Source organism: Motacilla alba, chromosome 2 (genome assembly GCF_015832195.1).
Source record: "Motacilla alba alba isolate MOTALB_02 chromosome 2, Motacilla_alba_V1.0_pri, whole genome shotgun sequence".
NCBI lineage: Eukaryota > Metazoa > Chordata > Aves > Passeriformes > Motacillidae > Motacilla > Motacilla alba.
Window position 1 is genome coordinate 110,087,588 of NC_052017.1, and position 27,642 is coordinate 110,115,229.

Below are 27,642 nucleotides of genomic sequence, written 5' to 3' on the forward strand. Positions count from 1 at the left end.
ACCACAACCTGCATTCTGATGCTCCACGTTTTTGGCTGGGTGGAGTTCTTTCAGTTGAGATACGTTTTTCTTGATATAAACAGTATAGTTTTATGCACAGTTCTGTGGAAAAAAGTTTTGTACATCAGTACATAAAAAATGTTGCCAGCATGATGATGATGTTGTTGGGAAGGGACCTGTGGAATGGATTTCTTTTGAGCCATGTGTACGTTCAAGTACCTTCTTTATTGCTGTCAGAGGCAAACAGAGTTTGGGTATCAGCTTCCTTTGCTTTTATTTTTCTTTAAGCAGATTCTTTTTAATGGGTGGGCAGCTGTCTTTAATATATTCATATTTCTTCTATTAAATCAAATGTTTTATTAACAACAAACATTGCTGAAAGAGTATTTTACCATATTTGCAATAAAAATTATCTTGTAGCATTGTCTTTTCTTTTCTGAGAAGTCTTTCCAGCTTGGGACCTCTCTAAGTGGTGATTGATAAAGTTGTTACGTCATGGTACTTTTTAAGGGGAAAAGAAAAATCTGGCATACCACAAAGAGAGCAGTTCTTGCAGCTCTTGCATTCCTGTTCTTCATTATCTCCTTGTGCTGTCCTGGATTTAATTTGGCAGCTTTAAAAGTCCGGCAGCTGTTTACTATCACAAAAACCCACCCACATGCAAAAGTCCCCGAATCTCAGAAAAGCTATGGATGTTAAAAAAAAAAGAAAAAAAAAAGAAAAAAAAAGGAAGAAGACTAATTGACGCACTCCTACCACGTAATAAAGATACACAAAACAACAAAAAGCACCTTGAAATAGTCACAGTGCTTGCCAAGTGTGCCAAGTTATGAGTTGTTTTTGTGATGAGGATCAATGTTAGATTTTGGAAAGAATGATACACACAAGCTGATTTCACTTATAACTTATGACTGTTGGTTTATTAACTCGTCTTCTACATCAGAGTCCTTGTTATTAACCATATAATTTTGTTTCCCCATCCATCTTAGGATGTAAATTGTTTTGTTCATTTTGCCTATTATTGTAAAACTTGACTGGCTAAATTAAAGTGCCTTTTTTATGGTCACATTTCTTTTTCTTATTTTTTAATAGATGACAACTAATCTTCCTCCTCCCAGCTTCTGTTACATTCTTACTGTTCAGTCTGGTGAAATACATGTGGAAGTGGATGAGGAAGAACAGATTTCTAATTTGTACCAGCCACCAGCTGTTCATGGTCTCAAGGAAATTCTTCGGGTAATCTGCTTTACAAATCAGATAACAAATGCTTTTTACCACTGGATTTCTGGCATCACAGTTGTCTCATTCCCTGTTTTTGTGCCCTTTTCAGATTGATGGTTGTAACGAGCGGTGTAGCTTCTGGGCCCAAGTGCTCTATCAAAGGCTGCAGGTAATCTTTCTATTTAGCAATGAATTCAACATAAAATCAGCATCATGTTTATGTGAAGAAGATTCATCTTGTGTAGGGGTAACCCCAATGGCAGGATTGTCTTCAAGAGTTGTATGGGCAGAATTATCACCGTGTCTAAAATGCTTGTGAAAGGCAAAATGAACTGCCTCACCAGTTTCAATGCCACTCAGTCTAGAAAGCTAATTACTCCTGAATAAATTGCAATCTAACCAGAGGTGATACAGCACTCTGGAGAGAGAGCTCACAGGAAGTTAGTTGAGGCTCAGTTTATAGCTGAATGCTATCCTTAGGAACGTAGCAAGAAGGTCCAGTCAGTTGGGTGTTGGTTATATAAATGGTTATATAAAAATACAGTTTTTCTCTTTTCATTCAAATGTGTGGGTGATTTTCATTGACTTCCATAGAAGCCCCTCAGGCAAATTTGGCTTTTATGGTCCAGTAAGTAGTAAAAGGGAGGAACTCTTAGGTAAATACATCTGTCATCCATACTGTGCCGGAAAGCTTACAATTATGTTTTATTTGTTTCTGAATGATGCTACAATGTTCTTTCAAAATGTTGCTAGCTGCCTTAGTAGTTAAAGGAATTTTTTTGTTGCTGATTTATTTATTTTTTCCTGGCGACTGGACCCTCAGTACAGCCAGCACTGAATTCTAGCAGAGAATAATTTGCAATTGTCCATCAGCTCCACAAGAAACAAAGTGTGAATCAAAGCATATGAACCAAAGACAAAGAAATTCCAGAACGGCCAGCAAAATAGCTGGAGATGCTTCCCACAAGTTTGAGACATAAATTTAATTTAGGTCTTGCCTTTTGCTTCAAAAGCCAATGAATTATGATTTAATTTTTGGGCAAGGAGTACTTTTAACTACTGAGTTGAGGGGTATCTCTTGTGTTTTCTCTGTGCTAACTGAGAATGTGACAGAGCATTTGGAAACATGGAGTTAGGGCTAGCTGGATGAGATCTTTAGTGTGCCAGCAGAAAGATGGACACATACGTGCGTAAATTCCTATTTCCAAGAAACCTCTTCTAGTGAAAAATGAAATAAAATTGCAGACTAGGGGCATCCTAGCCAAACATTTTTGAATTCAGGAATGTCTGCATCTGAAATTCTGATTTGTGTTATCAGTATTCTTATGTAAAAGCACTTCATCACTGAATTAGAGAAAAGATGAAACATGCAGGAAGAGATGTGATTTTGAAGAATGGAATATTGAGCAGCAGAAAAAAAGGTTATGTTTTTTTGTCTTGCTCCTAGGAGGTTTATTAGTTCTTTTTTTAATGGCTATTCACTTGCTGAACTGTAAGCACTAAATTTTTGTAAGTGAACAACATGAGTGCTCATAATTTTTTGAAAGTAATGATGGAAAAGCAATAGAAGATATTCTTCTTATGTTTAATTTTTGGGACATCTGCTCGAGGAATGTAAAGGTATTTACCTGCTGCTAGTGTATCACTTGCCTAGTCCTCCCAGAAGATCAAGAACAGCAGCTGCTTTTGCCAAGAGGATGTACCCTTCACATGCAAAATCACCGAGTTGTAATAAGTGAGGAAGGGACAATGATTTGGTTTGTTTTGCAGATTTATTATTAAATAATCTGCTATGTGAGCTAATTCAGATGTACCTTAAAAATAGCATTTACTCTCTGTAGCTACAGTATTAAGTGCTTAAATTAATATGGCTTAATTTGTGTGAAGGAGGAATGGAAGTACACTTTTTTTATTAGTCAGAATCCGAACTGTGGTTCAGAAGGAACATGAGGAAATATATTCCATCTGTGGTTAAGGAGCTGTCCTTCCTTATAACTCAATCCTGCTGCTATTTGTCTGTTGTGTCCTCCTCTCTGTTCAGAACAAATTGTCACACATAGCAAGATGATGATTTTATTTTTGCTTTTATTATTATTGACTTTTTGGATGATTTTCCTGAAAGAGAACTTTTAATGTGTTAGTAATTCTCAAGGGACAGATGTAAAAATTGTTTCTCTGAAGCTGTCCTAATGGTATCTATGCAGAGGAGGTGCCCAAATGTATGCAGTTACTAGGCAAAACAACAACATCAGTGCAAGAGGCAGCATATGCTGTATGAAGGCATGACTGTGATATCTGAACTGTGAATTTTTCCAGTCACTATTTACAATTACCTCATTTGCTCTAAGAGTGCAGGCATGGACTGAAAGCCAGGTTCTGTGTGGCTGATGGTTTCAAAGTTATAATTCAACCAAAGACAAAATACTGGGGGTTTTGTTGGATTACCTTCTGCTACAGACACAGCTCTGAGAATAAAATGCTACATGTCTTTCCAGGCATTATGGTATTTAATTTTCAATAAAATATTTTAAGCATTAATTTTTGATCAGCAGACTAATTAAGAAGAGTAACAAGAACATTTTAAATTTATTAAGTTATTTCATCTTAGATATTTTAAAATACTAGAATCTGAAAATCTGCAAGTTCCTTGCTCTGGTAAATATGAAATATGCTTTGATATGGTATTTTTATACCTGTCTGGGGCAGAAAGCTTACACTGTCATTGCAGATTCATATACCTCTTACTTAGGAGTTATCTACTTCCTTAACTTTATGCATTTTTTGAATATTTAGGGATATTTGTTCAACTGAAAGAAAAACCTCCACTTTGCAACTTGGTTATACGTGGTAATCTAATAACAGTACCTAGAAAATGTGCCTACTGAGGAATAATATTAGTAGTAGAAATGCTCTTTCCTCATTGTTTTTAAGACAAAAATTATGTAATTCTTATTAAAACCACCCAATTATCTTTTTTATGTATACCATATATATAGTATATTTTTTTAGAAAATGTATTTTCAAATCCCATGTATAGTCCAAGAAAATTATCATAAAGTGTGATGGTTGACTGAGGTAAAGCCAAGAGTCCAGAGAGTCAACCTCAGAAAGTTAATTTAAGGCAGAGATTTTAAGGTTTGTATCTGAATTAAGGAATACAAAAAAATTCTAGTAAACCTTTGACTCATTATCCTGTACAAGCCCTAACTGTAATAATTTCTGTCAGTTTTATGAGTCATTTTAATATGAAGACATTTAGTCTTTTCTTCTACTAAAGAAAAAAATTAAAAATTGCATTCCAAATTTGTATTTTTTTTTTCCTAATCACAGACAAAACACAGTGTTCCTATAGATCAAAGAGAAATGTTGTTGTTTGTGACTGACTCCACACTGCAAAATGTGGTTCATGGGATTCCAAAAGTTGTTGCTGTGTCAGTCACTGCATCGTGTGTTCTCAGTATGGAAATCATAGAAGCCCTCAGTGCTGGCTCACAACTTGTCTTCTTCAAGGATGCTCTCTGGGGAAATGGTAAGCTTTGCACGTGGTTTGGAAGCAGTTGGAGTCCCACAGAAACAGCACCCTTATCTCTGACACCTCAATATGTGACCTCCAGTGAGGTCACTTTCATTATCAGATGAAGAGCAGACTTTGCAAGTTTGGCATGAGAAATTTGAAAGGGATTGTAATTTAAACTTTCTTATAAAGTTTCTTTTTCTGTATTTTTTGCTTGATTTTGAAAGTGAATGAGAAATTCTGTGATGTTGTTGTATGTCCACCAGTATCACTGTCAGTATTCTCTGATGACTGTTGAATCTGATGACCAGTGTAAATCAAATTTGTGAGCTGACAGAAGGCTCAAATATATCAGGAAATCTGCATGCCCTAGATAGAGATATTTTACAAGCTCTCCTTAACCATCTTAGCTGTGAGCCTTCAGTGCCCTTTAGATCATGAAATTATGGTTGTTCCCTTTACTTTCATTTTCAGTCACTGTTTTTTGAGGTTCAAGTTTGGTTCTGTATGGTGATGGCAGGGCTGGCTCACATCTCACACCTTCAGTCACTTCCAGAATGTAAGTGAACTGGAAGTACAAAGCTGTGCAAAAGGCTGCGTGTCCTGAAGCAAAAATCTCTGCTCTGGAGAATAAAGCCTTTCATGCACCTACTCTTTGTAGTCTTTGAAGCAAAGTAGGATCACCTGAAGGGGTGCTCAAGCTTCTTACCAAGGAAAAGGCTGTTTGCAAGGAGTGAGATGCAATGAGGTCTGGGTGGCATCAGACTCTCTTCTGGCATGTTCACATTTTTAAATTTATTTTCCTTCAAATTCAGATTTCTTTTTCTCCTCGGGAGTCACAAAGTGTAACAAGAGCGCGGTGCGTGTATCGCTGAAAGCAAAATATTTTGTCATTGAGAAAACCTGATGGAGTCTGTTCATCTGTTTGGTAGCTGGCAGAGATTGTTGTCTTTATTGGCCGTGACAATTAACGTGGTCACCTTTTTCCTTGTTACTGTACTGAGTTGAAATGTCTTTTTTGGCAGGTAGGATTATTTGTGTTGAACGTACTGTTCTCCTATTACAAAAGCCTCTTTTGTGCTCGGCTGCCGGTGCTGACCTCAGTGAGCTGACTGGCCCTGTCAGACTCGATGAGCTGGATTCTACAACGCAGGCCAGCTCCATTTGTGCTCTCAGAGGTTTGTATGGCCTTGCTGAAATGAATGCGGTTAATTATTTGTGCTCACTTTAATCTTTTGTGTCTTTATATTGATTTCTTGCACAAACAGCGTGGAGGGATAAAAAAAGCATGGCATTGCTGTGGGTCATTAGAATATTTAAGATTTTATGCTTCATTGTGGGCTCTGTTTGCCTTTTTCTGGCCAAGCTCTGCTCCCACTCACTCATACCCCAGAATAAATGCTTAATGCACAATCTGTTTCATTATATTCCTTCCTTCACTGTCTTTCAGGAGCCTTCTGTTCACACCAGCCTTGTTGATGTTGGCAACAATGAGTTATACCAACATTTTTTAGGCAGATGGGTAAAGATATGTTACCCAGATCTTGAATGGTAGGGGTTAGAGACTGATTTCCCTGGAGCTTTGCTGCAGTAGGACAATTTATTATTTTACCATAGTAATTCAGCATAATGTGGCCAGTATTTGCTCACCAACACTTTGGATCATAGCTTTGTCTAAGATATGGTTTGACCATATCTTGGTCTTACCACTAACCATGCAGAAGCATTTCTTACTACAGATTTTCTAATGTTTCCAAATCATGCAGAAACATTCTCTATTGTGTATTTTCTAATGCTTTGTCCAGACAGCTTCTCAAACCTCCCAGCTGTACAGTGCCTATGAGAAAAAGTCCTTGAAAGCCCAACAAGTCTTCAAGGCTTATTTCCTTCCTAAATTTAACTCGTGTTATTCCAGTAGCTCTTGTAGAAAATACCTTCAAGTATTCACTGGAGCATTTGAAATTAACTTTAAAATTACAACAAATAATGGTTTTCAAATGAATTCTTCAGCTATAATATGATAGACTGAGAAGACAGTTTGAAACCAAGCAAAGCCTTTACTACACATACCTGCTGCTGTGGTAGAGCCACAACTTAGCAATGCCTCTGTGATTAATTATTTAGCATCTTGCAGTGACAAATGTTGAACAGTGCATAATGAAAACCAAGCACAACTAGAGGCACTTCACTCAGAGCCTTGGTTGTTATGTACATCTTGCATTGATACAGCTACTTGAGAGATATTTCTGTCACTGGGTGTGAAATGCTTTTTGCAGTTTTTTTTCACCTCTCCAGTAGTTATGTTGAGAATTGTCACTTCTCTGCTCTTAATTTTGTGATTATGAGAAGTGCCTGTCTTCTTTTTTCTTGTTGACAGTGTTCATAGTAGGATAAAAGAAACATCTCTCTGTCCTTTCTTTATCCAGCAGAGCGAAGAAAGTACACCTTTGTGATCTGTTGTGTAAACAAGTGCTTACTTTACACACATGGGAGATGTCATGCTTTGCCTGTCCTGTATTAAAGATATAAGAATGACAAAAGGAGAAATTAATCCTACAACCTTGTCTTGTTTAATTTGGAATTTGTGCAGGATCGCTGTTATCAGTATGTTCCCACACCTGAATACCAACATAGAATATAAAATATCTTCTATATACTTATGCTGCAGCAGTATATAGATGAAAACTCTCACTTTTGTGTGTACTGAAATATTCTAAAAGCATTCTAGAGATACATTCACTGTTTTGGGTTTCAATTAGTTAGTGTCTACATCTTTCTGCTGAACTAATGAAACTAATAGCATTTACCCTACTTTGTTGGTGGGAGAATATACTTCTGGTGGAACAATGCATGGAGGGAGATGTATCATCTCTAAAATTCAGTCACTGTCTCTTATCTCCTAAATCAGAGAGTTGTTAGTCTGGCTTTCAATGAGAAGCAGCTATTACCTCATTCATCCTTATTCTTTGTGCATCCTCTCATTTATTGTACTTTAGGTCACCTATGCATGTTGCACACTGGCGTCCTCCCACCTAGCAAAGAGGCTGAAAAGGCTTTCTCTACCCCTTCCTGAAGGAGTGTGCCTTCCTGCTCCTTTGGAAGGAACATCTGAAGTTCCGCCAGTCCAAGCTCCTGCTTAAAGCTAAGCCCTGACAACTCTGGACTGGCTGCTCGTCAGAGGTTCCTTCCCCATCAAAACAGAAAATGTTCCAGTCCAAGCAGATGGAATGAGTTTGTCAGAAATTCTTGTTCCAGGGATGTCTAGTCATACCAGCTCTGGGATAATGGACTGTGTTGCTCTTCAACAGATGAGTGAAAACCAGTGGTTGCTTTCTCATGAAAAGTTTATTCTTCATTGCAAGATGAATCTGTGGTTTTCACCTGTGATCTTAGCATTAATAGCTTTATTTTCTTATCACTATGCATTGCAAGGTAATTTATAACCTCTTTTTGCTGTATAGTAGCAGTCAAGATGACTTAAATGTTGGCAGTTCATACGGCACAGAACTGGTTTTCCTCTTAATCATGCTTTGAGTAAATTCTACTTAGTCTATACCACGCATGATACGTGGGAATTTTACTTGATTAATGCTATTTGCTGAGTATATGACTCACCAACAGTGATTGAATTTTGACGTTGGATAGTTTCATATTTAAGTCCTTACTCAGGCGTGTGGGGGTTTTTTTCAGTTTTCCACTTAATAGTGGGACTAGAATGGGGTCAGTCAGTTTACCTGTTTCCTTTTTTGATTGAATTTTTGCATTTCCTGTCCCATTAATCAGGATAACTGACTGGGGGACACAAATCCAAAACAACACCTCCATGTTTTAATTGTTTCAACCAAAGTGTTCTTTTGCATTCCACATGGCAGACCAGCTTTTCCAGGCATTGTCCCTTGGATGTCAGTCTCTTCTAAGAGATGGACAACGTCAATCTCTTCTTCATGGTGCGAGCCACAACCCTTAAAAATAGACTAGAGGTAAAAATCGAATTTTGGCCATGTGCATTTTCATTTAAAAGAAGGATCTTGGGAAAATATCCAAAAGGTTTGTGAATGTCAAGCAAAATCTAGAGTCTTGAAAAAGATGTGCAGCAGTTCAGCATCTTAAACTTGAGAAATCACTTTATAGGATGTATAAGATTGTCACTAGATTACTGTCACTAGATTACTAGATTACAACACCTGTTGTTGCTTTGAGTTGGTCTGACTTCAGTGATATCTGGTGGTTTTCTCAGGGGAACGCTACATTATCATCAAAATAATCATCTCCACTAGACATAATCTCATCAGTGTGATCCTGATTGGTTTTCTTCAAATGTACTTGCACTGGCATCTTGCAGTTGAAATATGGCACACAACTGGGAGAAAGTGAAAAGACTTAAAGGGGACTTGCTTTGGTTTTAAAATGATTTTTTAAATGAAGAAAGAAACATACTCAGCAAAGTAATTTGCAGCTTTTCGATGAACAAGAATCATAAAATCATAGAATCATAGAATCATTTAGGTTCAAAGGGATGTTTAAGATCATCCTGTCAAACCATTAACCCAGCACTGCCAAGTCCACCCCTAAACCATGTCCCCGAGTGCCACATCTGCATGTCTTATAAATACTTCCAGGGTTGGGAGTCTTCCTAATATGCAATCTAAACTTCTCTCGGCATAATGTTAGGCCATTTCCTCTCACGCTGTCACTTGTTACCTGGGAGAAGAGGTCGACCCCTGCCTGGTTACAAACTCTTTTCAGGCAGTTGTAGAGAACAAGAAGGTTCCTCCTGAGCCTTCTTCTCTCCAGGCTGAAGAAACCCACCTCCTCTTCATTGGCTCCATTGCCCTTCTCTGGGCCACTCCAGAATACCAGTGTCTTTCTTGGAATGAGGGGCCCAGAACTGGACTTGAGGTGCAGCCTCACCAGTGCTGAGTACAGAGCGATGATCCCTTCCTTAGTCCTGCTGGCCACACTATTGCTGATACAGGCCAGGATGCCACTGGCCTTCTTGGCCACCTGGGCACACACTGACTGGCTCATGTCCACTTGGCTGTTGACCAGCCCTCCCAGGTCCTTTTCCTCTGAGCCTCTTTCCAGTCATTCTTCCCCCAGCCTGTGGCTCTGCCTGGGGTTGCTGTGACCCAGGTGCAGGACCCGACACCTGGCCTTGTTGAACCTCACACCACTGGCCTCAGCCCATTGATCCAGCCTGTCCAGATCCCCATGCAGAGCCTTCCTGCCCTCCAGCAGATCAACATTCCCACCCAACTTGCTGTCATCTGCAAACTCACTAGGGTGGACTTGATCCAGATTATTGATTAAAATATTAAAAAGGACCGGCCCCAATACTGAGCCTTAGGGAACACCACTGGTGACCGGCCAGTCAAGTTGATCCAGTCAAGCTAAATCCACCACGTGGATTTAACTCCATTCAGCATTCAAAGAGAAACATACCCATGGAAACTCCCAGTTTATCATGAACACTGAAGAATCAAAATCATTCCTCTAAGAGTCCACGTGGCTAAATAGAGTATCTTATTCTGTCAGAGAAATGCCTGATGTTTTGTTGTACACTTAGAAATTGGGTCATAAATCTTGTATTTGAGAAGCAACTTTCCAGATCTTCAGACTCGCTGTCCTTTGAATTCCCAAAGAAAATTACAGTTTTGTTGTTTAGGTGTAGCTCCCTTCTTGTCCCAGGAGAAGCAGAAAAGCAAGGGATTAACATCCTGTCTTACAGTCCAGACACTGTTAATGCTCCATAGTCTCCAAGGCATTCTTCCACTGAATGTGGAACAGAACTGTGAGATTCTTGCTCAACAGAGGCTGGATTTTTTAGTCTATAGTTCTGTTGTTCTAGTGAGGTTTTATTTCAGTGTAATTTCATTCTTACAGGTGAATATTTTTCTCTATAAATAATGCTCATAATTTCAGCGTATTGTTACCATAAAATATAATACACTCTTTATTGGCTTCTCATAAAATTCTGAATATATTTTTTCTTGCCAAAACTAGCGAGGCCCTTTTTATTAGTCCAAAGTATCTTTGGCATTCCCTTCTTACGCACACACTTAAGACTGTGAGCCAGATCTAATCTCTATTAAATCTGTATAAATGAAGAATAACTCCATTGTTAGCGGAATTTAATCTGCATTGTTGTTTTCAGAAGGGATTGGGGCTTCTTATTGGTTTGTATTTTCTAAATACCAATATCAAGCTATTCGATCTGATTATTTTTGTAGCTGTTTATTGCCAAGAAAACATCAGAGGACCAGAAAAAGCAAACAAGGAAAAATAAATCAGAAAACCAGTAAAATCCAAACCAAAAGAACCGAGCCTGTTTGGAAAGTTAATTGTCAATTATCTAGTTTCTGATATTTTTAGAACGTAACACTCTGATGGACTTTCATCCCTTGTTGGAGGGACAAAGGAGAAAGGGAGTGAGATTGTTGGAAGACCTGATTCTTGCTCTGACAAGTCTTAAGCTGTGGGTCAGAAAGGTTCAAACCTGCTGTGAAGCCAAGAGTGACTGTGTTTGCTGGCTTAACATTAGCATTTTGTAAGAATTCCATGTTCTGCAGGTACTGTTGTTGGAGTTAATGAGAGCACTGCTTTCTCCTGGCCTACATGCAACAGATGTGGCAATGGAAAGTTGGAAGTGTGTCCCCAGGACAGGTGAGAGTCAGCATGCTCCAGAGCACTCCAGGTGTTTTGTAGATGTAGCCATAACAGCAGTAGGTGATGCAATGATTCCTGCAGGCACAGGCTGCACTTTGCTCCTTCCTAGAGCTAAGACGTAGTATTTTTATTGCTGATGAACTGATAAAACCTGCAAGGTTACATTAATATATGGAGAAAGATACAAGTAGATATGAAATAGTTTGATTTTTGTTTTTTAAACAAATCTTGCTTATAAAGGTTTCATAGCCCACTGCATTATAATATTGCTTTTAATAAATATGCCCATAAACCACAGGTCTGATTTTAAGTTCCTTTAGAAGCAGGTACATGTGTTTGTCTTGCCTTGTTAATCTGTGTATCCTCAATTCACCTCATTTTTCTACTGGACTATGATCTCTGCTACAATTTATTTAAGTATGAAAGACTTGCATTTCAGACCTATTAAATTAGTCACCTTTCTAAAAAGGACATTGAATAATTCTGGCAGTATGTTTGTCCTGAATGTGAAGCCTGATCCTACAGGACCTGTTGCCACCTCAAATGCTGAACCTGTGTCACACTGACATAATTTTGGAAAGCCTCCCCTGCATCTGCCTAGCCAGCTTGTGCTTGCAGAGTGTGAGATTCATGGTGGAATAAAAGCCCAAGGGATAAGAGCAGTCAGAGTGTGGAAGAGAGGGAGGGAGGGAGGGAGGGAGGGAGGAAGGGAGGAAGGAAGGAAGGGAGGAAGGAAGGAAGGAAGGAAGGAAGGAGGGAGGGAGGGAGGGAGGGAGGGAGGGAGGGAAGGAGGGGAGGGAAGGAAGGAAGGAAGGAAGGAAGGAAGGAAGGAAGGAAGGAAGGAAGGAAGGAAGGAAGGAAGGAAGGAAGGAAGGAAGGGAAGGAAGGAAGGAAGGAAGGAAGGAAGGAAGGAAGGAAGGAAGGAAGGAAGGAAGGAAGGAAGGAAGGAAGGAAGGAAGGAAGGAAGGAAGGAAGGAAGGAAGGAAGGAAGGAAGGAAGGAAGGAAGGAAGGAAGGAAGGAAGGAAGGAAGGAAGGAAGGAAGGAAGGAAGGAAGGAAGGAAGGAAGGAAGGAAGTTCTTTGTACTGAAAAAGCTTACAAAAATCGTAAGAAGATGTGTTGTTGTTATTGAAATAGATAATATTTTCCTAAAGATGACAAGATTTGCCCTTTATGCTTTGTTGTACAAAAAAAGGTTGACAATCAAAACCAGATGCCCTGTATTATACTGCCATGTAAAAAAAAAGGATGTATCTATGTTCACATAGTAGTGTAGTCCAATTAAAAAAATATCTCACCTGTGAAGGACACTTTTGCTTCATTTGGAGAACAAATGAATTATCAATATTTGTTTAAGAAGTGCTTCCAACAAGTACTTACAGCTGAGCTTAACTCTGTGCATGACTTAAGAGTACACTGAAAACATTGAACGTTTGCTGAATGAGGGCCTAAGTCAATAATTCACTTCAGCCAAATCTATACTACAGATTTTCTTTTGCTATAAGTTTTAGGAGGTTATGAGATTAATATTTGCTTAAGTGGGGTGACTATAAATAGCAACCTCTCTCCACGCTGCCAGAAATTATGAAAGGAAGATCCTTTTGCCAGAAGAGTTTAGGTCCTCCAGGAGAGTTACTGCCAGCAGAAGAGTTCTATTTTCTATTATCAACTGAATCTCTACCAGGGCTTTGCTGCTAAAAGTCTAGCAGCAAAGTATTTTAGAGAATTCACTAATTTGGGTTTTATTTCTTTTGATTTATGACTGATGGCTTGTTCGTTTCTCTGTGTTTTTCCATCGTTGTTTTGTGTGTTTCAGAGAATTGCTATATTGCAACCAGTGCTCTGAAGTTGTCACAACACCGGTTTTGAAAATGCAGCTGGAAGTCTTCTTGAGTTGTCCATCCCGATCTCAAAGTACAGTAAAAGTAAAGGTATGGCATGAAATAAGTGCTGGTGTATCAGGTGCAGTGAGACACATAGGTCTAGATTGTAGACACATAGGTATTCTAAGCCACACTTCTATGAACAGTTCTGTCAGAAAAATTAAAATATGTAAGACTGTCCCATACTTTAATCTAATACTAAACTTGTGTTTCATTGGGCTAAGAACCCAATTCCCCTGTCTTGCTCAAATAATGCAGTCATTGAGTTCACCCTGAGGTTTGCAAAGTGTTCTATGGCCCAGATGAAGGGATTTGTTAGGCTGGGCCTTTGGAAACCTCAGTCTACACAGTTTAAAAGGAATGTGTACTTTTAGATTTCCATTCTGAACATCTTTTGTCTCACCTGTCCTCTGCTTTCTTGGCCAGAGAAACAAAACTGTTTGATATTAAAATGATAAATCTTTGTATTATGTGACTGCAAACAGAATGTTTTTGCACACTTCAGATTTTTGTCATGAACAAAACCTATGAATTTTCTCATTCCAGCTGTTGCAAAGGACAATCTCTTCTCTCCTGATGTCCTCTGCCTGTGAGGATGGGGTAGGTATAATGAATGCTGACCAAAGGAAGTTAAACTACAGAACTTACTGTAAAGGCAGAGTATCAATGTCAGGTATGGCAGGTCAGCCATGACTTGTGGTGGCAGGGTCTTGAAAATCTCCAGTGGTGGAGATTCTGACTTTCCAGGCAGATCACTTCAGAACTGCACTAGGAGTGGTAAGAGATTTCACTACAAGTGAAATTATTTTTTTTCCCCGTGTCCAGGCTGTGACTTGAGTGGGCTGTGCCCTTTGGCAGTCCCACCTTCCAGCTGCTGATGCCCTGCCATCTCATCAGACTCACACCCTCCTTTTCAGAAGGGGGATGCAGCAGATGGGCTGTGTGGCTTCAGCTCAGCTGTGGATCTGCAGAGCAGCTTGCAAACAGCACTCAGAGCTGCCATGGGCAGTGCTGGGCTTGACTCCCTTCTCTGGCTGAGGATCTAAAGACAGCAAAGATACCCTCCAAGCACCCCACCTTTTGGGTCTGCTCTTCTAAATCCTATAAACCACAGCCACTTTGTAACAGCACAACTCTGAAAGTACTGGCACTGAAATAGGAGAAGAATTTGCAAAATGCATGCAAGGTTATTACTTGATAATTGTATGAATGAAACACACATGAGCCATGGAGATCCATGGGCTAAAGTACAGCTTATGTAATCGTGAAGTAGTTATTCCTTTAATCTGAGCTATCAGAAGAACCCTGACACTTGGCACAGTGACCCAGATTTATCGAGGGTGAGGGAGGCACCCGGGTAGGTGCCTGGCTGGCATTGGCTGCTGGATGGTCGGCAGCCTTCAGAAAGTCATTAAGTCCAATTAGGATTCCAAGATTTTCCTTCTCCCTTGCACGTGAACGGGAGCAAAGGTCGGTTTGTTGTCTTGTTTAATCATCCCAGTTAAAATATCTTCAGTTAGGTGATATCTACTGGGGTCAGTTTGCTTTCCCTATCTTACAAGTTTTCCAGCATTTTCCTATTACATGCTCCATGTTTTTAGTGGGATTTGTGGGTAATATTTAAAGTGGAAAGTGACTCTGAAATAATAAATTACTTTTCTTATGCTGGAGGAGGGTGGATATTTCATTTAAGCAAAGAGATACAAGGAATTTCTAAAATGTGTTCGCTCCTTTGATAGCAGTAAAGTCTTGCTGAGTTTTACAGGATGTGTCTGGTTTGGTTGCAGACTGGCAAAACATAGTTCTTATTTGAGTTATTAGAATTGAAACGACCTCTTTTTCATGTTTCAGTGTGTATTCAGCCAGTATGTAGAAGTCTGGCAACTCAGTATTTAGAAGTCTGGCAACTCAGATTTTTTTTCTTCCCTGGCTGAAACACAGGGATAAAGATTAGTCACAAGAAATACCACTTGAGGTGGCGTTTTTTTCACCAGTGCTGCTAAAGTTTCTAAGGGTGTAGCTTTATAATCAATTGTTTTGGCAGGGAGGTTGGTTTTAGCCATCACTGGCCCGGGCTACTTGTTCTTCACCTTGTGGCAGCCCTTCTGTTACACCAGTAGAGTTGTTTATGCAGCTGCACAGTGAACTGGACTGCAGAACCGGTCTGGGGGAAAAATAATCCAGGGAAAAAAAAAAAAAAAAGAAAAAAGATTGTTTATACCTTGAACCAGGCAACGCCGTGGGTATCACATACCTGCACAGAAGCACGGCGCAGATGAAGGCAGGGGCACAGTCAGAGGCTTGTTGTAGGCAAGGCCTGTTATGGACAGTAATGGATGTGAACCTGCCACCTAAGATATCCCCTCTCAAGTGAAATATCAGCTGTGAGTGTTAGCAGTTCTTGTGTTAACGTGCTGCTGCTCTTAGTGCAGCCATGCCAGCCTTGCATCCCTCTCCTCCACGCAGAGCACAGCCTCTGCAAATTCACTCAGGTGAAATGCTGGTCGGATCATTGAACAGGAGGGATTGTGTTGGTGCTGCTGGTGGCAATGCATGAACAACAAAAAGTTAAAAGGAGGAGAGGGAGGAGAATAAGAAGGTTACAAAATGTGGTTTTTTTTTTCCTTTAGTGGATAAGTCAGCACGGGTAATCAATGTATAGTATGCATATATGCATTGCCAGCCTGCATGAAGTCCTGCAAGTGTCAGAAAGCAATGTAAAGGGAGCATATATAGGTTATGCTTCACAAAACTGAGTTCAAAGTCACAGCAACTTTTTTCTTTTTGAAACAGCTCATTTTTAAAGCCTGGTAGGGCAGCAGCTGAGACAGGAGTGTGATCTAATTACTGAAAATCTAATATATTCATTCTTTCCATTAGTTCTAATGCACTTTCCGAGTCCTTTAAAAAAATTGTCTGTTGGAAGAGGATCTTGCATGCTGCATCTTCCCAGCTGAATGCTGCCTAGAACAGAATGTCCAGCACTGTTTGTTTTACTCACCATGCTTTTATTCCTGCAGACTTACGAGGTGCAGAGCGTGCTGGGAAAGGAGGTGGGGTTATTGAGCTGCTACGTCCACTCCATAACCAGTCACCCCAACTGTGTTGCGCTGGAGGAAATTGTTCTTCTGGAAGCTGCAGCAAGACAGAGTTGAACTCTAGTCAGCTATTATAGTATCTGTGGACTTTGTAGTGTGATTATCTGTTAACTAGTGCCACAGATAATGTATAATGCAAGTGTGATAAGCATTAAGATAGTTTATTAAAACTGTGATTTATAAAGCACATTGTGCTAACACTGAAAAAAAAATCTATATATTGTTCAACTTTCTGAACTCTTCTTTTTCTGATCAGTGCAGAATCTAAGAATACAGTTCTTTGTTGTGTTTGCTGTTACGTAATGTAAAACATCTTTTTCTGGATGTTCTGAATGGTTGTGATTTATTTTTAATAATTCTGTATTTATTATGTGTCAATGGAAAACATTTTACTGATATTTTTGAAATAAATACCATGCTGTGGCAGTTGGTTTCAGCTGAGTTTTATCAGTGTATCCCAGACCTGCTGCGAAACGCTGCGTGGTATGTCAATTCTGAGTTAACGCTTTGCAATAGTTGTTATAAAGACAGAGATTTGAACACATATAAAGTTAATGTTTTACAGCTAATTGGTCTCTCAGCATAGAAGTTGTGTGTTATCTGTAGCTTCCCACAAAGCAGGTGTTTCACTGTAGTTTCTTTTATGGGTAAGCAGCAAACTGCGTTGTAGGCCACGCAACAACCTCCACTCAGACTGTGGAGGCTACAGATCAGATAAATGCCAAAATCTTCCTCTGTGTGCATTGCAAGAATTAATATAAGAATTGGAGACTGCATGGTTCCCCCCCCCCTTTACTCTTCCACAGTGTTTAAAAGCCCCTTACAGGTCAGAGGAGGAGGAACGAGTGGTTTAGTGCAGGTCCCATGTGTGATTAACCAGCAGAGAAGGAACAGCAAACTTGCCACACTGGTCATTTCTGCGGCTCATACCAATCGTGAAAAGTCTTACGGATGTCACAATTACTAAAGAAATTACCCAGCTTTTGAATTCCCCATTTTTCCCCTCCTCCTCCAAGCATTTCAGTCTCTTACCTACCTTCCTATAAGGAAAAAGGAGATGACAGCCCATTCCTGTGTATCTGTGTGTGATGCTGGGGTTGCCCCTTCAAAACCATTTAAGACTTGAATGAGAAAGCTGGAGGTGCTTTTTGTGTCAGGCCATTTTTCTGCCAGTGCCCTAGAGATGCTGTAGGTGCTCTGACGCTGCACTAGTGATATTTGGACAAGCTGCCCGATCTTCTGTGATCTGTTCGCTCAGCGATGAGCAGCAGCGTTGCCTTGCCGCTCTGTCACTAGCAGGGATCAGCGAAAGTCTTTGCGACCACTGACTCTGTGATGAGCAGCAGTCGCCCACTCTCGCTTTCACTAGCCAGGGTCAGTGAAAGTGTCCATCTCCTGCAGTGGGCTGAAGCCTGAGGGTGCATCAACACCTCCGAGACTCAATCCAGCTGCTATGGAACATGTTAGTGTAGGTGCAACTTTGCATTATCTAGAATGGAAACCCCTTGGAAGTTTTTTTAACAAGAATTGTAACTAGTGGTATTCTTGTAATGGTGTTCTTCTAGTCCTATTTTTTTTTCTATTTCTTTCAGGTATAGAATACGGTATTTCTGGCTCACAGAGCAGTCTCTCTTGCTGTGCAGCTGCTCGGTCCCACCAGCGCCACGGCAACCCCTGACTCAGCACTCCCGCTCAGCGATGCGGCTCCGGGGGGAGCAGACTTCGCAGCCACCGCGGCTGAGGGGTCTCACGGTTGTTCCCACCCCTGCATCGCTCTCTGGATGCTTTGGGAAGTAACGCAGTCCCCCTCGCCCCGCGCTTGCCCTCACCTCCCCTCTCGGCCCCTGGGACCCCTTCTCCGTGTTCCCCGCCCGTGTTCAGCCCCCTCCCGGACAGCACAGCTTTCCCCTCCGCCAGCGTGTCCCTGTCACGACACAGAGCAAACGAGAACAGGGTGGATTTAAAATGCTTTTCTTTATTCTTAGAAATGCTGTAAAAATTGATATAAAAGGTTGAGCATGCTCAGTCTTTTTTTTTTCCATCCTACTGTCTAAAATACATGGGATTTTGAATCACTTTAACAGATGTACCATAGCTGCATCGGCATGAGTAAAATGTAGAAAAGACGAAAACTACCATTACAAAAATAATTTAAGGGGAGAGAAGAAAAAAAAAATAATATATTTAGCTTTTTTTCCCTTTTTCGCAAGTTTCGTGGTGAAAGACCCAGGCATCGCTCCACGTCGCCGCCGCGTTCCGAGCGCGGCCGCGGGCCGGCAGGTCCCGCCGCGGCTCCGCGCCTCATGCCGCGCCCGGCCCGGCCCGGGGCGCCGCGGCACGGCCCGGCAGGGCTCGGCACGGCCCTCTGAGGTATTTATCCACCGTCTCCCGGAGTCCGTCTCTCCGTCCCGCTCCCCCCCGGTTACCGGCAGTCGGTGCCCGAGCCGGGCTGCAGGAAAGAAGCGCTGGGCAGCTGCTTGAAGAAGTGCCGGAGGCTGGTCAAGTCCCGGGTGAGCTGCTCGATCTTCTTGTGCAGCTTCTCGTTCTCGGCCGAAAGCTCCAGCAGCTTCTGCTGCATCTCCTGGTTGCGCCGCTTCGCCTTGTCGCGGCTCTTGCGCACGGCGATGTTGTTGCGCTCCCGGCGCTGCCGGTACTCGGGGCTAAACCTGTCCACGCACTTCTTGCCGCCGCGCTCCTTGCCCCCGGCGGCGGCGGCGGGCGGCGGGACGCCCTGCGCCGGCCCGGGCACGGCGGCGGCGGCGGCGGCGGGGCCCGGCGAGCGAGTGCTGCAGCTGGAGGGGGAGCTGCTGCCCGGCGGCTCGGGGGACGTGGGCGGCGTGGGCTGCCCGCTCAGGTTCATGATGGTCTGGGCGCAGGTGGCGATTTGCGAGGGCAGCAGCGAGGAGGAGAGGTCGCTGTCGCTCCAGTCCGGCTCCTGCTTCAGAGCGCCGCGGGAGGAGAAGGAGGAGGAGGAAGAGGAGGAGGAGGAGGAGGAGGCGGTGCGGGGCTCGGAGCCCAGCAGGGTGGTCATGGCAGCGCCGAGGTCCTTGGCGGGGTCGCGGCCGGCGCCGCCGCCCGGTGGCAAGTACTCGCCGTATTCCCCGCCCCGCTCGGGCTTGTGGTTGCTGTTGAAGAGGTCGGCGAAGAGCTCGTCGTTGCAGAGCTCCAGGTTGGGCACGGCGGACATGGAGTCAATGTAGGAGCTGAAGTCGATGGCGCTCTCGTCCTCGTACATGGCCGGGGCGGCGGCGCTCAGCTCCGCCAGGTTGGTGCCGCTGCCCCCCAGGCCGCCCCCCGCCTCCTCGCCGCTCATCCCGCAGCCGCCGCGGGCCCCCGGCTTGCAGGCGGGACCCGGCCCGCCGCCGCTGCCCACCTTGGCGTCGTAGAAGTTGGCGGGCTCCAGGCACCAGCTCTTATAACATGCCGGCGAGTCCAGGCTGTAGAGAGCGGCGGCGCTCATGGGCGAGCGGGACGCGGCGCCGCACGGCCGCGGCGCGGGGGCTCCGGAGCGCGGGCACCAAACGCCGCTCCGCGACGGCCGCAGCTCCAGCCTCTGTGGCGGGCAGGTGGGAGCGGGGCTGCTGCTGCTGCCGCTGGCGCCGCTGCCGCTGCTCACACCGCTGCCGCTGCTACTGCTCGGTGGCACCGGCGCTGCCGCTGCAGCCCCGCCGTCGCCTCCCCGAGGGGGCCGATCCGGGCTCGGGTCACGCCGTGAGCGGCGGTGGGAGGCGGGGATGGGACAAGGCGTCTCAGGACCTGGGAGTGAAACGCCCGCTCGGTCCCTTCTTATACGGCGCGGGCCCCGCCTCCTGCCCCAATGACGGGGAAAGACTGTTCCCGGCACCCCCGGGGACCCGGGGGCGGGAGCGGGTGGGGTGCGTGGCCGCGGAGGCAGGGCTGCCGCCGCAGCGAGCTGCCACCTCCCGGCGGAGGGTGGCCGCGGTCCGAGATGCCCCCTCCACGGGCATGGGACGGCGCGAGTGCCTTTCGGGCGCCTGCCGTCCTCCCCGCCTCGTCCCGTCCCCGGGGAGCGCTGCCCCGACGCCGGTACCGGCACCCCATTCCCCCGGCTGAGCGTTGATTTTCCCTTTTCGTCGGGGACCAGCGGAAAAGCTGGCTGAAAAAGCTGATTTTACCCCGCCGCCGCCACCAGCACCACGCCGCATCCCCCCACGCGCTTCCCCGGCGGCGCCTGGGATGGAGCGATACGGGGATACGGGAAGATGCTGCCTGCCCCACGCGTGTCTCTGTGCATCACCCGAGCGCCCTCCGGAGGCTCATCTCCCTTCGCTGGAGCACGGGCAGCTTCCCCCGAGGAGGATGTAAATCCCCCGCTCCGGGGAGAGGATGGCCACTTGGGTTTCTTCTGGCAGGACCCTCTGGTGGGTCAGGGGTCTCTGAGGCACCTTTAGCTACCTCAAGCTGTCTGCATGAAGTTATACCTCTTAAAATGTTACGTTAAATTATTATACATGTTGTTGGCCCCTGCCCCCCTCTTGCATCCCACAAACTACTACTATTAAATTGGCAAGTACCAGAAAACTGAAAATACTTGCAGCTAAAAGTTTCTAAAACCCTGGTTCCACCCCCAGGTGCTCCACTGACTGAATTACTAAAGAAACACACAACAAAACGCCCTTAAATTCGCTTTTAAAAATTTTTTTACTTATTTACTTGTCTTCCAGAAGACCCTTCTATATTTAAGATAGGACTATCCCAGGCGCCGACTCTCCAGCCCAGCACCCCAGCTGACGCTGCTGGCATGGAGCTGTGCCCTGCGGAGCGCGGTGCCACTGGCCCCGAGGTGGCTTTCTGGGGACCGTGGGTACGTGCCGGTCATGCCGGGCCTGCTGCCCCTCTCCGGGCAGGGCTCCATCTGCCGCCACCGCAGCTGTTGCAGGACCGCAGCTGTTTATCACCGGGGTGTGTATTTTAACATAAGTAGCTGGGAACAAGACTGGTACATGCTCTCCCTTTGGATGTAAACTCCACGTGGGAAGGCTTGTGGGATCAGGGTAAGCGTGCAGTGCCTGGCAGGTGGGGTTTTACATCTGGCAGCTAAGGTTTCGCTTGGAGAGGCTTTGCTTTTAACTCTAGCACTGCCAGATGTATTGTGTTTAAATGAACTTGATCTCCTTTCTCATCAGAGGAGTGATCACACAACCTCTATCTATACACAACCTCCATCTACACCAGCAGTAACCACTGAACTTGACAGCGACACAAGAAATTGGTTGCTTTTGTTTTTTCCACATTGTCAAAGGAATAATATGCCCCAAACCATTTTACGTGTTATTTTTTGCCTTCTACGTACCCCAGACCTTCTCTGGGGTCTGTTCCCGATGCACAACTCTGCACCACCTGTCCCTGGCCCGGCTATCCAGCAGGGAACATGGTGCTCCTGGACCCTTTTATTGTGGATGAAATGTAGAGGAACGATTACATGAGACATGGGGAGGTAGTTCAGAAATGAGATGCAGTCTGATATCTGCTGTCTCTCCCCTTGCTCTGCTGGAAGGGGTGAGATCTCACCCATCGTAGTCATAAAATCACGATTTGTCCTGGAAAGCACTCATTTAACTGTTTGCATGCAGAACTGTCTCGCACTTCCAGCTCAGCGCAGTCCTTACCCCAAAGGTCAGCCAGCGCTGGCATGCCACGGTGCCAGCCTGAACATGCCTATTTAATGCCCATCATGTGTTACTCCAAAAAAGACACCTAATTCCCAGCCAGGTCACCCGACCCCCCGCTGGGCACCTTGCCTCCTGGCAATTACATTCTCAAAATCCCTCCACAGAAGGCCCAGAAGTGCTGTGTAAACCTCAATATAAGCCATCTGTGTCACATCTAAGCCCCACCACAGAGGGTGCAGCATTGCCTGCAGGGTCTCCAGGACCTGGAGGTGTGTTCAGAACTCGTGGTTGGACCTGTCAATGCCTGTCCCACAAACCCAAGCAGCAGGAGCCACCCCCTGGAGGATGAGCTGGTTGTGTTTGTTGCTGAGCCTGGGATGTGTGATTTCAGGAGAATGTTTGAGGGGGTTCTCCCATGTGCCGTGCAGGATGTGAAAGCCTGGGGTGCTGCAGCACCTGCAGTGAAGCATCCAGGAATACCTGAACAAATGATCCCTGGCACTTAGCAAAGCAGTGCACTGAAGGCAGGATGACATCCATGCTCTGCTGTTTCCTGGGGTGGATTTGTCTGGACTCTCAGCAGCTGAATCTCTTCCCATCTGCATATGTAATTTCATGAGCAGAGAAGTACAGACAAGCCCTTGATTTCCCTCATCTGTCCTGCTGAGTACCTGACCCACCGAGTCACGGCTTGTCTCTGGGATCCAGTCATTTTAAACAGCAGTAAGAAGCAGGTGATCATCTGAATTTCAGAATAAATTCTTTAAAACTTGCTTGAGGTTCGTGCTCCAAATCAAGGAAAGTATTCAAACCTGGCAAGAAAGGGCAAGCAACCTTTCTCTAAGAAGCAAAAAAGGACAAAACTTTAACTTGCTCTGGACTGCTGGCTGTGAATCTCAGAGAAACACCAGGACCCTGACCCATGCGGGGACAGCAGTTCAATCACACTGTTTTCTGACTGGTTTTTCCACATAAATAGAGGACAGGCCACTCAGGGAAGGTAAGGAAACAGGGTAATGCCTCAGCATGCTCACCTCCAGCAACCCAGCCAGGCATGCGGGACTTTTTGGGACAGGGGGACTAGGAGTGTGGCAAGGCTGTGGCTGGGAAGTCTAAGGAGCCCTTCTCTGCTTTTGATGTTATGGACTTGAGACAGCACCAGCAGGACCTCAGGTCCTGAGGGATTCATGGGTGAAGACCAAGCTGACAAGGGGGAAAAAGATGGAGGACTGGTTTGCTGGGTGTCTGCTCCCTGCAAGAAGCAGCAGGAGTGCATGTATCCTTTCATTCATCAGCTGGAAGCCAGCAATGGCACATGGGGGCTGACAAGGGAATGGAACACATAAATGAGGAGGTGCAAGTTGTCTGGGGAGAGTCAAAAACGCCTGCCTGTACACTCCTAGGGAGGAACAGTACCTGCCTGAGGTTGGTGCTGGCTCTTGTCAGCCAGCACGGTGACTGCTGGACAGCCACCTCTGCCAGGGCTCGTGTCTCTGCCTTGTCCTCAAGCAGTGTCACAGTATTTTGCTTGTCACTTGTACTGTACTTGTACGTCATTGCTCTGATCGTGCCTGTGGCCTCACTGCTCTTAGCAGCTGAAGAACTTGGTAGTAATTGAAAGGATTTTTCCTCTTAGGTCTGTGTTTTGTCCTGCTGCAGACATTTAAGCCCCAGCGGTGTCAGCCCGGGCTGGGTTTGTCCAGCTGCACCTGTGGCTGCTGAGCTGCTGAGTAAGACCATCCACATACCCAGGCTGCCAAAAGGCCAAGTGCTACTGCAGCAAAATGCCTCAGAACCTGTGCTCCTTGTTTTCTCACACTCCTTGGTGGATACTCAGAACTTTTTCCTGATACAGGTTTTGCATGAATTGCCATCCATGTGATCAAATTGACAGCTACATCTTCTGTGTAATCGAATGAAATCTTGTGTGCTGTAATTCACTGTGAGTGTAATGGACGAGTAGAGTCAATGTTGCCCTCTTCTATCCCATCAAAAAGATGAAGAAAAACCCCACCCTGTAAATAATGTGGAAACTGTAACCAAAACTTTTCCAGTCCCTTATCGCCACTCCTTCATGTTATCAGAATGGTTTGGGTCGGAAGGGACCTTGAAGATCATCTGGTTCCAACTCCCCTGACATGGGCCGGGACAACTTCCACTAGATCAGGTTGCTCATAGTCCCATCCAACTTAGCCTTGAGCACTTCCCGGGATGGAGCATCCATGCCTTTTCTGTTCCTGTGTCACATCACTTTCACAGGGAAAAAATTCCTCCTAGTATCTAATATAAACCTAACCACTTTCAGTTTAAAACCATTGCTCCTTGTCCTGTCACTACAGACCTTGATAAAATGTCCCTCTCAATCTTTCCTGCAAGCTCCCTTTAGGCACTGAAAGGCTGCAAGAGGGTCTTCCCAGAACCTTCTTTTCCCCAGGCTGAATAACCTCTCAGCCTGCCTTCACTGGAGAGGTGCTTCAGCTCTCTCATCATCTCTGTGGCCCAAAAAGCTTCCCAACCTTTTTGCAATAAGACGATACCCCTCTAAACACCCTATTCTGGACACATCTTCATTTGACATGAGGTGTGGCTCTTTGGTAGTTTTGCTACAAGACCAGTGACACCATTTGGTGCCGTGGGTGTCTGCCAGGGTGCGAGCTTTCTGCATGGGTGCCATTTCTTACAGGCAGCATAACTTGAAAATGAAATTTTTAAAGCCCATTTTCCAAATGAGGCACAGTATTAATAAAGTGACTCGGCAGACCCTCAGCCTCAGGGAAAAAAAGAGGTTTAAAGCAGAGGTAGTAAATCCTTATCCTTGATTTTGAAAAACAAGAGTTTTGGGGAGAAGTGTCTCTATATATAGATGCTTTTGGAAGCAGCTGGCCAAGCCCTAAGTGTGACACCAGAAGAGCTGCAGGAAATTCCTTATTCCATGTCTGAATATGAGCCCAATTCATTGTTTTTTGTGGAAAGCTCATACCCCCCTTCCTGTGCCCACATGTGTGCTGGTGCTGTATCACCTCTCAGCCACAGAGACCTCAAGATAACATTTAAACTGGGGGGCAGTGGTGGGGACCAAGGGGGAAATTCCCGAGCACAAGAAGCAGCATGCAGAAACCTCTCTATCGGCTGGGAAAGGGGACAGTAGGTGGCAGTTCCAGAGTTTTCCTCTGGATTCAGCAGTACTGTTATTCTTAGCTAGAGGGAAATTATAAGATTGGCAGGGATGGTAAGGATTAGCTTAAACATGACATCATTCTATACTCTAAGAAAAACCTAGTGAGAATATATGCTAATGTTTTACATAACTTTTTAGATACAACTAATGGGTTTCCAGATATAGTGCCCATCCATCTGATTATTTAATCTGAGAAGGAAATACTCCGCTGTGCTTGTGAATAGTTCCCAAGTTTTGTTTTGCATCATGAGACCTGATGCACTCTCTAACTCTGATCTTCACATCATCTTTACTCTTTCCTGGGAGCCAAATAAACCTGCCCTGTAAAGCACTGAGCCCAGCAATGTGCCAGGTTTGCATTGTGTCAGTACCTTGCTGATTCACAGGCTGGCTCCAGCCTTTCCACTTAGCTGCTGCATCTCACTGAGAGCAGCCGGGCCTGGTGACAGCAGCTGCCATTCACTTGTGCTGGAGGTTATTTCCAGGACCATTCAGCTTCATGGGGAAAGCTCCCTGAAGAAAGTTAGGGAAACTCCACTTGCTCTGCAGAGGATGTGTCTCCGCGTTGAAGACCCAGCAGCCTCGTGCTTTGTGCCTCAGCTGACACATGAGCTTGACAAACACATGACTAATAAGGGCTGACGTGGCTGAGCCTTCCCACTACTGTGCTTATTCTAGGGCCAAAATGGAGCTTTTAACTATTTAAAATTGTCGTGAACGTGTTCTAAGCCTGTGTCACTTTTGCCTGTCTCACAGGCTTTCACCCCCAGCCTGAGGGCCCTTCGCCATGGACCTCAGGGAGCAGAGAGCACTGGTGGCGACCCCCAGCCCCCTCCCTCAGGAAGGGCCAGGCTGCACTCTAACTCCCCTTCCCAAAGGCCAGGGAGGGAGGCTTGCTGTGCACAAACATGTGCTGTTGCTGGGGCTATCAGAAGTCCTACGAGAAGAGCCTCGTTAAAGTATAAACCTAAACTTTGTCCTCTGCAGTGCAGGTCAAAGTACCCAATAACTATCTGAGGTATGTGCCAGAAGTGCCATTAAACACCTCGTACACCCAGCCACTTAATTTCCAAATGTCCCCTGCCTTTTCATGTTGCCTTTTTTATTGTGCTTTAAACTTTCTCATATTTGTAGAGTGACAGCATGAAAGCCAGGGTACCTCACCTGACCAAGTTTTAGTCATAAGACTGCAGTCCTAATTGTTAGCAGAGATCAAAAGAACAAAACACCATGACATCTCACTGAAGTGTATATAAGAACAGACTGCATCAAACTCTTTTACAAAAAAACCCCACCTTACTGTCCACTAATTATCATCTGTATAAATGGGTACATATGGAAGCTTTTTGTGATTAAGTGCCCCAAATTAACTCTTTAAATGAGGTATACAGCTGAAAGCTTATTTTTCAATGTTTCCTCTACAAAAATACATCCAAACAATATTTTTAATTAATAAAGTGATAAAAATGTTTTGAATTTCTTGATTTATAACACCATTGACACAAACCATCGAGTATGCTTATTATAAAGAAAGATAACAAATAGTAATTGTTGCTGGAAAGTATTTGAATCAGAAAAGCTTCCTCCCCATTCTTTAGGCCTCAGCAATCTTCCTCATTGTGAGCTTTTCATGGAGTTGTATCCACAAGGCAGATTTCTCTACTCTCCAGCTGACACATTCATTTAAGACTGGTGCCAGCAGCAGACGTGGCCTTCAGTGAGACCAGGACTGCCCCAGTGCCACAGAGGCAGGAGGGAAATCTTGTAGGCAGTGAAAGGGCAAAGACTCATTTTTATTACATCCTTTATGATGATTATTAAAAGCCTCAATTAAATCTACATCCTACAGTAAATCTGGGTAATGAGCAACAGTAGTGTTGGAGAGAATTCTCTTTCTCCCTCACTGCCCATGTGGCAGCTTGAGCTCAGCTGGGAGCTCAGCCCCAGAGAGCTTCTCCTCAATCCCCCCAGAGAGAACTGGAAAGTAAGAAAACTCAGGGGCTGAGATCAAGACAGGTAATAGGTTAAAGCAAATGCTTTGCTTGTGTGCACAGCAAAACAAGGAATTTATTCACCACTTCCCAGAGGCAGGCTGGTGGTCAGCCCTCCCCAGGAAAGCTGGGATGATGGTGACTTGGGAAGACAAACACCATCACTCTGAACATCTCCCCCTCTTTCTCCTTCTTCCCCCAGCTCTACATGCTAAGCATGACACTCTTGGTACGTGACAGCCCTCGGGTCAGTTGGAGTCAGCTATCCTGGCTGTGCTCCCCTGGACTCCTCATGGTGGGAGAGGCAGAGGAAGCCTTGTCTCTGTGCAAGCCCTGCTCAGCAATAGTGAAACATCCCTGTGTTATCAACAGTTTCCAGCACAAATCCAAACCACAGCCCCACTCCAGCTACTCTGAAGAAAATGAACTCAATCCCAGCCAAAGCCAGCACATCTGAGA

At 44.6% G+C, this 27,642-nt stretch overlaps 2 protein-coding genes across 5 annotated transcripts in view; one reads left to right on the top strand and one right to left on the bottom strand.

Annotated features, from left to right (window-relative positions):
* Window positions 1-18,243, top strand: part of SPIDR (scaffold protein involved in DNA repair) — a 197,244-nt gene extending 179,001 nt beyond the window's left edge. Inside the window, exons 13-20 of one of the 4 annotated variants that reach the window (XM_038160750.1) lie at window positions 1,093-1,236; window positions 1,331-1,390; window positions 4,552-4,750; window positions 5,761-5,913; window positions 11,305-11,398; window positions 13,217-13,331; window positions 13,830-13,883; window positions 16,304-18,243. In XM_038160750.1, coding sequence (XP_038016678.1) covers window positions 1,093-1,236; window positions 1,331-1,390; window positions 4,552-4,750; window positions 5,761-5,913; window positions 11,305-11,398; window positions 13,217-13,331; window positions 13,830-13,883; window positions 16,304-16,438 — 954 coding nt within the window. In that variant the 3' untranslated portion in view covers window positions 16,439-18,243. Of the gene's footprint in view, window positions 1-1,092; window positions 1,237-1,330; window positions 1,391-4,551; window positions 4,751-5,760; window positions 5,914-11,304; window positions 11,399-13,216; window positions 13,764-13,829; window positions 13,884-16,303 lie in introns of those variants that run through there. The other 3 variants (XM_038160739.1, XM_038160761.1, XR_005259659.1) reach the window with 3 other exon arrangements.
* A 93-nt stretch (window positions 18,244-18,336) lies between these two features.
* Window positions 18,337-19,841, bottom strand: CEBPD (CCAAT enhancer binding protein delta). Its single transcript, XM_038160782.1, has one exon. The coding sequence runs from the start codon at window positions 19,839-19,841 to the stop codon at window positions 18,804-18,806; it is 1,038 nt and encodes a 345-aa protein (XP_038016710.1). The 3' UTR covers window positions 18,337-18,803.
* Between the last annotated feature and the right edge of the window lie 7,801 nt (window positions 19,842-27,642).